This window comes from Crinia signifera, chromosome 2 (assembly GCF_055691185.1).
Source record: "Crinia signifera chromosome 2, ASM5569118v1, whole genome shotgun sequence".
Taxonomy (NCBI): domain Eukaryota; kingdom Metazoa; phylum Chordata; class Amphibia; order Anura; family Myobatrachidae; genus Crinia; species Crinia signifera.
The window spans coordinates 69,861,652-69,875,371 of NC_139218.1; the positions used below are offsets into that span (position 1 = coordinate 69,861,652).

The window sequence follows — 13,720 nt, forward strand, 5'->3', positions numbered from 1 at the left end:
AATATTATTAATAATAATATATATAAAACTACAACAAAGTTGAAATAAGCAAACAGGTCCTCCCGGAAAATCAATGCACATCTCCAGCATCGGAATCAATAAAGGCTCCCTACTGAGTTGGCGCTGGATGCTGCATCAGTCAATAGAGAACGACAGATTAAGAGACAGAACATAAGCGGCCAGGTCTCGCCAGTCAATTGAAGTGGAATTCACAAACAATTGCGAGCAGAAGCTTCTTTTCCAATAACCAGTTCAGTGCTTGATTTAATTACACACACAATTACATTCAGCTCCTCAATCTCACATATACACACATTTCAGTTTGTTTTCATTATATGTTTGCAGACACTATCCTGCCACCCAAACATGACCCCGACTGTGCACTGGCTTGTCACATTCTCCATGTCAGTAAAACCATTTTTTAGACTTGTAAGGGTAATAATCCGTAAGAAAAAAAGATCTGTATAATACTGACGCATCCTTTTATTGTAAAGTCCAGTTTTCTCACCTCCTGACATTTGAATCTTAAAAATAAAGTGACACTAAAGGTCCCATACACTAGTCTGAATTGTCCTAAGGAGCACAGTGGGTCCACTTGATGTGCCATTTTTACATGCGATCAATCGCAGGCATGGGGTAGGAGAAAGCAAAAAAACACATTCAAATCATAGGTGGCTGCTGATTGGCTGAGAAAGCTATTTTGTACTGCGCACATGTCACGATTGCGTGGAGTCGCAGATGTGATGTCAGAAGTATACAGTATGTGCAGTGATGAAGTGAGCATGTAGTGGACATTCCTGGATGGTGGATGGAGGTGGTTCATTTTATTGGGTGTGTTATGGGAGTGTCTCAGGCATGACGGTGAAAGTGGTCACCTACACAGATGCCACAGGGCTGTTGGGTTTTGGATGCTGTTTGTATTACAGTAAGTACTTATGGAAGATGTAAGTGACCATCTCAATCCTTGGATGCACGGATGTACTCATGCAGGGACTTTGTAACAGCATTTCCATGAAGCTGCAGACAGGCATTCATCAATAGATGCTTCTGTGTCTGCCACTGAATCAGGCCTATTGTGAGCTCTTAAGTCCTGATATATAGAAATAAATCGCTGGGTTTTAGTCTATTTTTCGTGAACTAATGTGTATACGTGTATACGAAAACAAATGGGAGCGCTCCATAGTGCGTTTATCACAATAAGAAAGTTTTATTTCTGTAAAAATCAACTTAAGGAAAAGGTAATGGGCCACGTACCAGAGCGAGCGGTTAACACAATGGCAGCGATAACAGCATAGATAACAGTGTTTAACGTCAGCGTGATTAAAAGGCAGAACTCCGAGACTATATGTAATATATATGTGTGCTTACAGAAACACATGAACATACATACATGTATGTACACCTGTGTATACAATTATTTCACTAAAAACAGTCCTATTAATCTGGTCCAGCAAGACTGTACTTAACACCATTCTAATGCTTTGCTTTTCCCCAGGTTATCCTGATCATATGGCATTCTGCGAGTTCCGGCGTCGGTTTGATGTCCTGGTTCCCCACCTCACCAAGAAGCATGGACGCAATTACATTGTGATGGATGAGAAGCGGGTACGTGCAAATACAGATATTTATATATACAGTATATATATATATATATATATATATATATATATATATGTATAGCTCTTCCTTTAGTCATGTATTTAGCAGTGTATATACACATCTCACAGGTGGCTTTCACAGGTTTTATGAAGAAAGTAAAGGTAATTCTGACTAAAATCTAGACAGAGCTAATTACTCTGAACTACCAAAACTGGAGAAAACCTTGGCATATAGAGGGTATAGAAGTGTACGTTAGATTATGGGGCTGTGTAGGCCATGTTTGGTACTGGGCGCAACTGAGAGACTAAGGGGTATATTCAATCGCCATCGAGCATCTCCCGTGGGGGAGATGCTCGACGGGCCCTATTCAATGCTGTCTTCCCCGACAGCATTGAACAGGGTTTCCTGGCAGAACGAGCCCGACATCTCTAGCTGTTGGGCTCGTTCTGCCGAGAACAGCCGGGAAGTGACGAGCTGCCGGCTGCATCTCGTCACTTCCCGGCCGCAACTCGTCCCGCTGCAGGCGGGACATTGAATCCCGCCTGCATGTTCTCGGTCGAGCTGACCGAGAACGGGACTGGGTCACGGCAGGCGAGCAAGCTCGTCTGCCGTGACCCGAAGATTGAATACCCCCCTAAGAATGTCAACGGGATTGTAGCAGTTATAGAGAATAAGTCTCAGAGAAGTCAGGAGTGAATAAAGGGTCTATGAGCTTGTTGGCATCTGGGGAAAAAAAGTAGCGTCTTTGCTTTGAAGGGAGAGCAAGGAAACAAAACACATTACTGACACGGCCATAACTAGCTGAGTCAGGAGGGGCGGCATCGTCGCTGCAGGGGCGGCATCATCGCTGCCCCACTACATAAAATACTCCCTGCCTCCCCTGTTCTCTCACAGTTGCAGGAATGCGAGACGCGCAATTTGCAGGTATTAAGGGGGCAAGATTACCAGATAGGCTGATTAGGTTGCAGCCTGGGCCACTGGGTTCTGGGAGTGGGGGGGTTTCTTCCTGGTGCCGCTGATGTTGGGGCCGAGTAAGATCTAATGGAATTTTTCCTGGAAACAGATTTTTTAAGCTGAAGATTTGCAAAATAAATGGTGGTAGGAAAGGTAGTGGTCCACTTCTGTATTAGCATAGGGCTACTGGAACCCTTAATCAGGCCCTGGGCAGGGCTTAATGTCGAGAAGTGCCCGCCCCCATCCATAGTCCTCTGGAGCTGCTGGAGTCAGGTAGTACTCGTTTCCCCCTCATCCTCTCTCTCTCTCTGATGTAATGTGTGTAATTTGGCTTGTTACTTGTTTCCTAGCACGGCGCCCACGATTTTAGTCTTATGACATCGTTTTGATCGCATCACATGCGACCAGATCGCATGCGATGCGATCGATGCGATCAAAACGAGGATTTAATTGTACATGCACCCTAATGGGTGATTACTATCTTAAATGCACCCCCATTGTTAACGCCACCCCCACTATCAATGCCAACCCGAAGCGTGGCAAGCGCAGCGAGCCCCGCGAGGGGACGCGGATAACTTCACATGAATTCCGCGTCTCCTCGCCACGCTTCGGGCTCGGAGGCTCGCTGCGCTCGCCACACTATATAATGTAATGGCATGCGATGCGATATTAAAATTGTACACTGCGGCTCTTAGGACCCAAAAATCGGGTCCCATCGCATTCCACTAATTAAGGTATGTGATGGTATGCGATGGGCGCCCTGATAATACACAAGTACCTTTGGCTTTGCCTGTGGTAATGTTTAATTGGGGGCGGCTCTATCTGGCATAACATGTAACAGGGGCACTGCCTGGCATAACGGGGGCTCTGCCTGGCATAATGTGTAGTGGGGGCTCTGCCTGGTGTAGAGATTGATGGGGGCACTGCCTGGCTTAACCTCTATCGGGGCTCTATCTGTTGTAACGTTTAACGGGGGCTCTACATGGCATAATGTCTAATTGGTGCTCTACCTGGCGTAGCATGGGGCTATACCTAGTGTAATAAGCGCCTTGAGTCATGTTTGAGAAAGTGGGCTATATAAATTAAACTTACTTACTATACGTTTAAGGTGCTCTACCAGTTTCAGTGTGTCTAAGGGGCTGTACCTGGCACAAAATGCCTAAGGGACCCTACCTAGCGCATTGTGTAGAAGTGCTCTACATGGCACAATATGTACAAGTTGCACTGTGTTGTGTAATGTGAATTGGTACTATTATGTAGCCATGCCCCTTCCCCATGAAGCCATACCCTAAACATTTAGAGCAGTCCGTCAGAGCGCACTGTCCCTTTTTCACGATAATGGGGGCACCATTTTCCTTTTATGGTACAGGGCACAAAAATATCTAGTTCCATAGTTTAATTTAGGACTTTTGTAAATTGAAAGCTGGTCGGCTTGAGAAAGATTCATAGAAAGATAAATTAAGACTGAAGTCCACTATGTACAGAGTGAAAGGAGACATGTTAGCTGCAGGTTTATTGTGGATGTTACATTATATGCAGCTATCTGTACCCCTGTTTGTTTTACTTGTGACTATTACCGTTTTAGTAATGCAGCCAAAAGGGTCTAAGCCAGACACAGGCAATTACATACTCAAACTCTGCATTCATTCGATTACGTTTTATACTGTGTGCTGCACCCTTGATTAAATGCAAAGCTAGAATTACTGCACTGTGTTTAGGCTACTGGTCCATAAAAAGTTATTGTGGGGGGTAACTACATTCATAACGATTAAAGGATTCTCCTCTGTAGAATTGAGGCTGTTCAGCTTGTAGCAGGTAATGCTTTGTGGAATGCAGGTTCTGCCTGTGATACTGCTGGCTCCTGGCCCAAGGTTTCTAAATTGAATTTCTATAGTAAATTATATGCATGTCCTGTTCCACTTTGATGTCTTTCTTTGTAACTCGTGTTGTGACAATTGCATTTCACAGCAGCGGTGTGTTGCAGTGTTGACTATACCCATGAAGGGTTTGCCAAATTACAATTTAGTACAAGGCTAATCCAAGACCAGTTTATTGTCTGCCAAGGGGCATACACACGTTGCGATTTTTCTGAGCTTAGAAATTGAAGACAAACTGCTCCATATGTACACCCCATAGCGATAGGAATGCGCGGTCCCACGCGTCGCCATCGCCGGCTCAGATCTTGTGTGCATGCCGTCAGAATCGCTTAGCAAGTGAGTTCAAATCGCAACGTGTGCACACAAACAGCGATAGTGATCTGATGTTTAACCCTTTCAGTGCCAAGTGCATTTGTCAAATTTGGTGTGAAAATTGCCAAGCAAACATTTTTATTCATCATAATGACCTCTTGTTTACCTTTATGTAGGATATCTAATCTATTTTTACACAACATTTTTTATTGAAATTCATATAACAAATGTGAGTGACGTGGGCATTTTTAACCAATATTTTGCAAATCTCTCACAGTTGGCACTCACAGGGTCAAAATAACCTTTATTTTTTTTTTTTATGTGTGTGTGTGTGGATGATCTAGAAACCAGGAAATTCAAGGAAAATCTCCTACCCTAAATTGCTAATCACAAAAGGCTAGCACAAATCTCAATGTGTGTATGACCTGGATTAGGAATGGAGAATTGGTTTACTTTGCAAAGGCTTTTCCCATGTTTCATAGATTTATGGAATGTTTCACTGTTGCTGGATAGAAGTTATTTGTACAAATATGAAGTACGATTCCGTAAAAGTGTTCAGTGGTGTTTTGCATATTATTTGGTATCCTAGAACCTTACTACATAACTCAATGCAGAACTAAGAATGATGTTAAAGGTGGAATTCAAAATACGTTTTGCTTTAAAAGTAGTTTTTGTAGTTGATTATTATTATTATTGCTTATTTCTAGTCACATGACAAAGACAATCTAATATTTTTTCAAAACAACAGAAACATAAGTTATATTTTGTGTGTGCACTGCATAGTACTGATAATGGTATTCATGTTGCAATGTGTCCATTCGAGTGCAATCCGTCTCTGCTAAAAAGATGGCCCTTAACTGAGAAGGCCGAACATTGCTCTGGGAACCCAAACCCTTTCTGTCTGCCCCATTCCCTTAGCCGTGCATTTATTTCTCTAAGTTCCCTCTGTCTCCCTGGTCTGGCGCATGACACATGTAATATTTTGGATAAAATTAGCATTAATTTCCTTGCCTTTAGCCTATGGCCTAGTTTCCTGAAATTGTTTTTAAGGACACCCCACCAACTAGGTCACTGCTGCCATCGTGCACCATGACTGCTGGGTCTTTCCCAGCCCCACCCAATAATGTTAACCTTGTCCGCGATATGCCGTACCCGAGCACCCAGAAAACAACATAAACAGGGTTTCCCTGATCTATTGGGTGGGAGAATGTGGGATATAGATCATTGTTAATTCTAGCATCCCCGTCAATTTCTGGCTTTTTAGAATCTCTGTATTGTAGTTACCTGTAGCAGTGATAACCGGGTTTAACTCACACTTATAAATACAATTAGCACATGTGGCCTTAATCACTCAGTAGGATTTTAGTTGTTGGTTTACTTGATATGGAGGAAAAAATACCACTCGAATGGATCATTGTATGTAGGAATTATTGGAAACCCGCCAAACTGTCTTCCAGGAAGTTTCAGCTTTGGGACAAGCCAGCCCTGGCCATCAGGAAGGGGCAGAGCCTGTGCCCACCATCATGCTGTATAAAGCTGCTTGCTACCTATACTGGGATATGGTCACTAGTTCGACAAGCATTAGATCGACCACTGAAGTTTGACGTTACGGAAGGTTGATGTGACTGAAGGCCGACATGGGTTAGGTCGGCACAAGTATTAGATTGACATGGGAAAGGTCGACTGTCAAAAGGTCGACATGGGGTTCATCTTTTTTCTTTTCTTTTTTGAGCCAAAATGTGCCGCCTTTCATGCCCTACTATCCCCTAGGGCACAGTGGGAGAATAAAATAGTGTGCCAAGCGTATCAAGGCACCGTGCCCGAAGCATGGCGAACACAGTGGTGCACTTTGTGTGTCCATGTCCACTGTGTTGACCTTTGGGACAAAAAAAGTGAAAAAAACCCATGTCGACCTTTTGATCTAATGCTTGTGTCGACCTAATGTCCATGTTGACCTTCAGTCATGTCGACCTTCAGTGGTCAACCTAATACTTGTCGACCTAATGTCGGTCTATCCAATGATCCATACCCACACATACTCGCCAACCCTCTGTGAATGTCAGGGAGACTCCCTCACATACAGATGGAGCGCCTCTCTTGCTTGGCTGGGGATCGCCAGAATGTTCTCGCTGGCGATCGCCGGTGCAGAGGTGCTCCATCTGAACGGGACGCACATGCGTCTCACACGCACTCGTGTCCCAGTTTCAAGACCGCGCCGCTGCAGGTCCCTGCCCGTCTCCACTTCAGGGAGACGGGCCGGGATAGGGGGGGGGGCGGCAAGGGGCACTGGGGGAGGCTGTGTCAGTGTCTTGTCATCCAGAAGTACAGATTAGATATTACTGAGCGACAATGGCTGCCCATGATCGCATGTCTCTCTTATTCTGTCTACCTGAGCAGTTATTACTGTGAGTAGATTGTAGGGGCTAATCATTTCCAAGCCTCCATGCTCCCATAGATGAGAGTATTATTGATTTACACCCCACTCCATATTCAGAGCTTGGTTACATAGCCCACCCCTTATATTGGCCAGGAGAATTTGTTTCTGCTAAGGAGAATTTCATTCCATTCTTCTAAATAGTTATCTTGATAATCATCCTGCTACCTCATGCTCACACAAAACACAGCAAATTGCTTGTGACCAGCGCCAGTTACTGGAAACTACTGTATGGCACATTCCTCGCAGTACCCAGCAGGAGGATCCTGCCTTTTTTTTTTGGTTTACAAGTTAAATGAGATTACCAATAAAGGGTTTCCAAGACTGAATAAATCACCGGGGCATAAAGGGACAGAGTTTTTTTAAATGCATGACCGGCTTAATTTGTGATTAGGAATGCATCATTGCAACCAGAGACTCTAATTCATGTTTGTAACATAAATAGTACATGCGGAAGAGATCAACACTGGGCCGTTCTGTCAGCATTGTTTGTTTTATAATTTAAAATCCGTCTGATAGTGTTTAAAATTTTAAGCAGCGCATAATATTATGTTCACAAGTATTTCTTGTTTGTAACAAAAAATCAGAGCAACAGAACAATGGGATCTGCACAGGAACAGCAGGATTCCGAGGTGGACGCATTGCCGATGTCTGCACAGTTCAGCAAGGTTTTGCTACTGTTCATGAAATCCAGAAAACCCTTATGGCGAAGGCATACCAGGGAGTGTATATACACACAAGGAGTCTCTTCCAGTACAGCAGGCAGCGCACAACCATGGGCGTTTCTAGGTGATGACTTAAAGTGTTTGCAAAATAGGCCCTTCATGGGCTTGTTAAGCGAGAAGCACAAGAGCATTCCAAAAATGCAAATCCGCAGTCACAGAAGCCACGCATAGAGGAAATTCTGATGAAGAGCAGGCCATAGGCTGTTGCAAGTAATGGGCCCCATACATCAGCAATCACAATTTATGGATTTCCAGATCCAGGGATTTTTTGGCCAGATAAATGGATTTTACAATCTATCTGACTTTGCCCACACATTACAGATTTATTTCAGTGATCGGCAGATTTTTCCATCTAAAGATTGCATCTTCATATCTGGAAATTGCCCCAATCGATTGTCATTTCAGCTGTTCATAATGTAAATAGATGAAGAAGACGAATTGGGAATGCCCACACATATAAAAAAGATCTGCAGATAATACCAGATTATTAAACATGTTTAAAAACCTGATTAAGCAATCGATTGGCGATTTTGATTGGGATTGCCAAAAGGGGGAGCCCACACATCTAAAATTAATTATGGCAATCATCTCCATATCTGAAAATTGTCACAATTAATTGCTGATGTATGGGGCCCATAACAGTGGTGTGCAGGATAGTGTGCTGATGGTGGAGTTTTTAGAATGCAGTTGCACTGTTCACGGACAATGAAAGTTTGCGTCTTAAAGTTTGTTCTCTCTCTGAGAGTGACTCGGGTTGGTTCGGTAAGCAGCGAAATTCGCTCGTCATCACCGTGCGCATGTCCGCCCCGGCTTGTGAATGGATGCGTATGCTGACATGCGGGTGTACGGATGAAAAATCATTTGATGGTCACTGACCATCGAATGTTTTTTTTCCCCTGTTCGCAGATAAGTCAGTTTCTTTTATCTGGGCCGGAGATGGACGAAAAGGGGGACGGGCCATCTCCGCCAAGCAGGCATCAGCCCGTCTGCGTTCCCATGGGAACACCCAGCGTTTTCATGAGGGCGCCCATAAAACGCTGGCCGTTCCCCTGCTCGGGCCCGCTCCCCACCCTTGCCCATTCGAATGCCTGCTGAGTGTAATACCAAAGACATGCGCACATCACGTCTGCACATGCATCTTTACGCCCATATGCATAGGCATACCTGCGGCATCGGTCCTCGGACCGAATTCGCCTTACAGTGAGAACCTGAATCACCCCCTCTGTCCGGTCTGGTGCAGAGGATAGCGGTAAGTAGCTTGTGATTATTATCGCATACTTTTTGGGGGGTTAATCACATCAGAATTGTCTGAGTCAGACCTGGCCAACCGGTTAGGCTGCAGTCACCTGGTACGGGCATGGCAGTGCATCGCAGCTGGATAGTCACAACTCTCCATGGGCTGTGCCACATGATGCATACAGGTTACAGAAAGATAAAAGATAAAATATTAATGATTATCTGTACCAGTATGAAAGCAGAACATTATTTTTTTATGATTAGAAAGTTAGATGTTTCCGTATTTAAATTTTGATAAAAGTTTTCACCTTAATGCCATTTTCAGATGATACACGGATGGGTATCTGTTACACAGCGGACGCCGGTATTAAAATGAGAAAATTGCATACTGGTTTTCCATTAGGCATTGAAGATGTTTACATTAAAATTTGATATCCACCCTGAAACCTGTGGTTAACCATCCTGCACAGGAGGGAGCCAAAAATAACCTTCTATCGGGAATGAGATGTGCTGTGCCCTGAGCTACTCTGCCAGCCAGCAGAACAAGGCGTTCTGCAGAACAATAATCTAGGGGATGCTAAATGTTGCAGGACTCAACGTCTTGTATAATTGCAAAGCCCATGAAATTGTCACCTGAGCGTCTGCACAGCTCAATGCCATTTATAAAAACTCAGCTCTCCGCCACTGTTTAGCATTAAATGTCACCCCGAGACTCCGCGATCTGACAGTGTGTTTGCGAGAGACGACTCCTCATGTAATATGCACCACCTGTGCGTGTCTGATCGCCGTTGGGAATTCAATCCAGGGTTTAGCTTGTTTGCTTAACAAAGCCAACAGTAATAGAAAAATACGAGGAAAGCACAGGGACGGCTGCGATGTGTCAGCCCGTGTGCTGGTGCGACTACTAATTTTGCCAGAAAGCCAAAGATTCCTGCTGCATAGGGGTTGTTGGATGCATAGTGCACACTAACCAGATTATTACCTGCCCTGATCTATAGAATCATCCCATACATAGTATATCATAATCTGAGCTGGATGTTGTTATTTGTACTGTGTCCATTGATTGAATTTGTTAAAATACACCAACAATACTTCCATAAGAATGCTTCAGTCACTGAGTTTTTTTATTTTTTTTTATTATTAATGAATGACTGCTATATATATAGGTAAATGTGACTAGTTCTTTAACCCTTTGAGTGCCACCATCTGTGAGAGATGTGCAAAAAATTGGCTAAATATGACACAAATGTGAAAAAAAATCGGTACTTATGTATTATCTGGGCTGCCGATTTTTTTATTGTATGCCTTAACTTAAGGCATACAATCAGATGCGATGCGATGCGGTGACCCGATTTTTCCATAGGATTCAATGTAAAAATGGTCTGAGTCCATTTTAACATGGAATTCAATGGGAAAAGGGGTCCTTTTCATACCCCTACTATCCAAGTGGGCATGGAGTTGGATATAAACCTGTGGCGAGCGTAGCGAGCCACCGAGCCTGAAGCGTGGCGAGCGAATGGTATTCTGTGTCCGCTCGCCACGCTTCGGGCTCGGTGGCTCGCTGCGCTCGCCACAGGTTTATACCCAACTCCATGCCCACTTGGATAGTAGGGGTATGAAAAGGACCCCTTTTCCCATTGAATTCCATGTTAAAATGGACTCAGTCCATTTTAACATTGAATCCTATGGAAAAATCGGGTCCATCGCATCGCATGCGATATGGTCGGATGCGATGCGATGGACCCGATTTCAAAATCGGCAGCCCAGTTAGTACATAAGTACCAAAAAATCCTATTTTTTTTATAAGAGGTTAAGCATTACAGGTCATTATGATGAATAAAAATGTATGCTTGGCAATTTTTACACCATTTTGATAAATTCACTTGGCACTCAAATAGTTAATAGGTTCAAACCATCATGTATTTCCAATGCCCTTAGAATCCCTTTAGGGAGCAATCCTGCCATAGTGTGTTTTTTGCTTGTAGAGTTATGTTATGGTCATTTTTTTTTTCCCATAAACAATTTTTGGTACTTATGTATTATCTGGGCTCCCATGTTAAATGCACCCCATTTTTTCATACCCCTACTATCCAACTACGCATGGAGTTGATTTTATATAGTGTGGCGAGCGCAGCGAGCCACCGTGCCCGAAGCGTGGCGAGCGGACGCGGTCTCATAAGAAAAACGGGAGCCCAGATATTACATAAGTACCCAATTTTTTATTTTGTTAGAACAAAAGTTGCATACATCGTTACAAAATCATAGAAATACCCATGGAACAGATTTCCAGTCAGAGTAATAAGACAAATGTATAATTACCTTACAATAAGGTGTGTACCCTGCAGGGGTGCCGGATCCCGACTGTTAAAACATCGACAGACGGGTTCCCGACTCCCACCGGCTATTCTCCCTCGTGGGGGTCCATGTGTATGTGCTCCATGGGCGATCTGGACACAGGGAAATCACCTACCCTAAATAGCTTAGCACACATCTCTACGTGTGTATGCCCCTTAACATTCGTAGCCTGCACTTTAGCTCTAACCAGCCCCATCATACTTCCAGTCGGAATGTTAGGATTCCATCATCGGCATATTCATCGATGTTGGTTTTCTGGCACCGGTCTTTTGTCTCCATGATTCAGTATTCCATCATCTCTATTTTAACTACTGCCATCCACACTGCCGGGATCTTTGCCACATTCCATAATATGTGTTTTACTGAACAAGTCGACACTTTTTTTATTATTTGTATGTCCTATTTACTATGATAAGTCTTCAGTGACCGGATCATAGTGTCTGTAGGGCCAGAGTGTTTACTATGCTTGCTTTGGTATTGAAATAAATTCACCAATGTGAAGTAAAGAGGTATTTTTAATGGTATTTTTGGGATATCTATTATACATTATCCTATTCCTAAAAGAATCATAAATTAATTTAAAGTACAGGTATACACTGTACCAGGGCAACATCTTTCCACATGCATTCATACAGTAAATGACTGTAAGTGCACTGATTGGTGGATAACTCCAGTCATCCACCAATCAGCATTGTTACAGTCATTCACTGTCTGATTGCAGGCTTGGAGACAGGTAGAGAATGCTGCTTGATCACTCCGTGCCATTCACAATCAGAGCAGTTGTACAGCATCCTCTACCTACTGTACCTCCCAATAAGAATGCCTCTGCTTAAAGGCCCCTAGAACCAAGTGCCCCTGTAAGCCCATACATTATAGTGGCCCTGCACTGTGCTTAAACACTATATTTAATCCTCTGTTCCTTTTAAGCAGAGCCGTCCAGAAATGACTGATTTGAAAACTGAACTGAATGAAGTTCAGTACTGTGGCACCAAACAGCAGATTTTAATAGTAGCCTTCAGTAGTCTTATTAAACTCCTTATGTCCCAGACGATGCCACTTAACACCAACCTTGATTTAGATACATCTCTCATTCTCACACTACTAACTCTGTATTTTTTTTGTCTTTTCTCTATTTCGGCACTATCTTTCTGAACTACACTGTTGTACCAGAGCCATGGTTCCTCAATCCTGTGCTAGACCTATTCAATCTGCATGCTTTCTACCCCCTACCAGGGAGTGTTGTGGCATTGGCCACAGTGCAGGGCTGTTAGGGGTCAAGGGTGCAGGTTGAGGGGGGAGAGGAGGAGGAAGAAGAGGACTACTTTGTCCATTCGCTTCACCTGCTGCCTCATGTCCTGACCATCCCTGCCATGCTCACTTCTTGCCTTCAGGTCTCCTTACCTGTCTGTCTGTCTCCCCCTCCCTCAAGATTGTAAGCTCCTTAGAGCAGGGCCCTCTTCCCTCCTGTTCTCACAGCACCATTCTTGCATTTCAATTACAGCTGTCTTAACTCACCTACAATCTATACCTGCATCTCTACTCACTCACTTCCCTATATCTCAGCTGTATTGTGTACCAAGATTTGTGCTGTTAATTGTGCTCTGTTTTTGTTCATCTGTCTGTTATGTCTAGTTCTGTATACCCTGTTCTTATGTGTTCTATATGTACGGCGCTGCGTACCACTTGTGGTGCCTTATAAATAAATAAAAATATAATACTAATATTAATCTAGTTCTCTTTAACTTGAGCAGTAGGTCTAAATGTAATACTAGTGGTTCTTTCAGAATCTGGCTACTTAATATAAAAGTATACTTTGTTTTATGAAAACTAATTGAGTATAATGTGTGGCCATTTTCCTGAGCCGTATAAAGGCTTTTAGTTGCTTACTGTAGCTATTTAGCTGCTAGAAAGCATTGAGCAATTTCCTGACCATTTAACGAGTGTTGCACATTTTACTTGCTAATAGCTTTCTAGCGTATTAACGTATTTGCTCAATATAAAATTGTGCTGTACCTCATTTATTGATAAGAGGCAGAATGTTGTAGAATTGAATTGATGTAGGAGGCTTTCTAACAACAGTTTGCTGACTTGCGCTCCTGAATCTTAGTTATGCATCTTCTAATCAAATGACAAATATTGCGCTTCGCAATATGCGACTCAGCCTCTGCTGACTAATAAACCTTTCCAAGTATTCGGACTGTACAATTCCATGCAATCTGCAAATGTAT

General features: G+C 43.3%; 1 protein-coding gene across 13 annotated transcripts in view; it reads left to right on the forward strand.

The window, feature by feature from the left end:
• MYO18A (myosin XVIIIA) overlaps positions 1 to 13,720 on the forward strand; it is a 315,102-nt gene that overhangs the window by 175,113 nt on the left and 126,269 nt on the right. For all 13 annotated transcript variants that reach the window (XM_083172333.1, XM_083172334.1, XM_083172336.1 and 10 more), the window contains one exon: positions 1,496 to 1,605. In XM_083172333.1, coding sequence (XP_083028459.1) covers positions 1,496 to 1,605 — 110 coding nt within the window. The remainder of the gene's footprint in view (positions 1 to 1,495; positions 1,606 to 13,720) is intronic.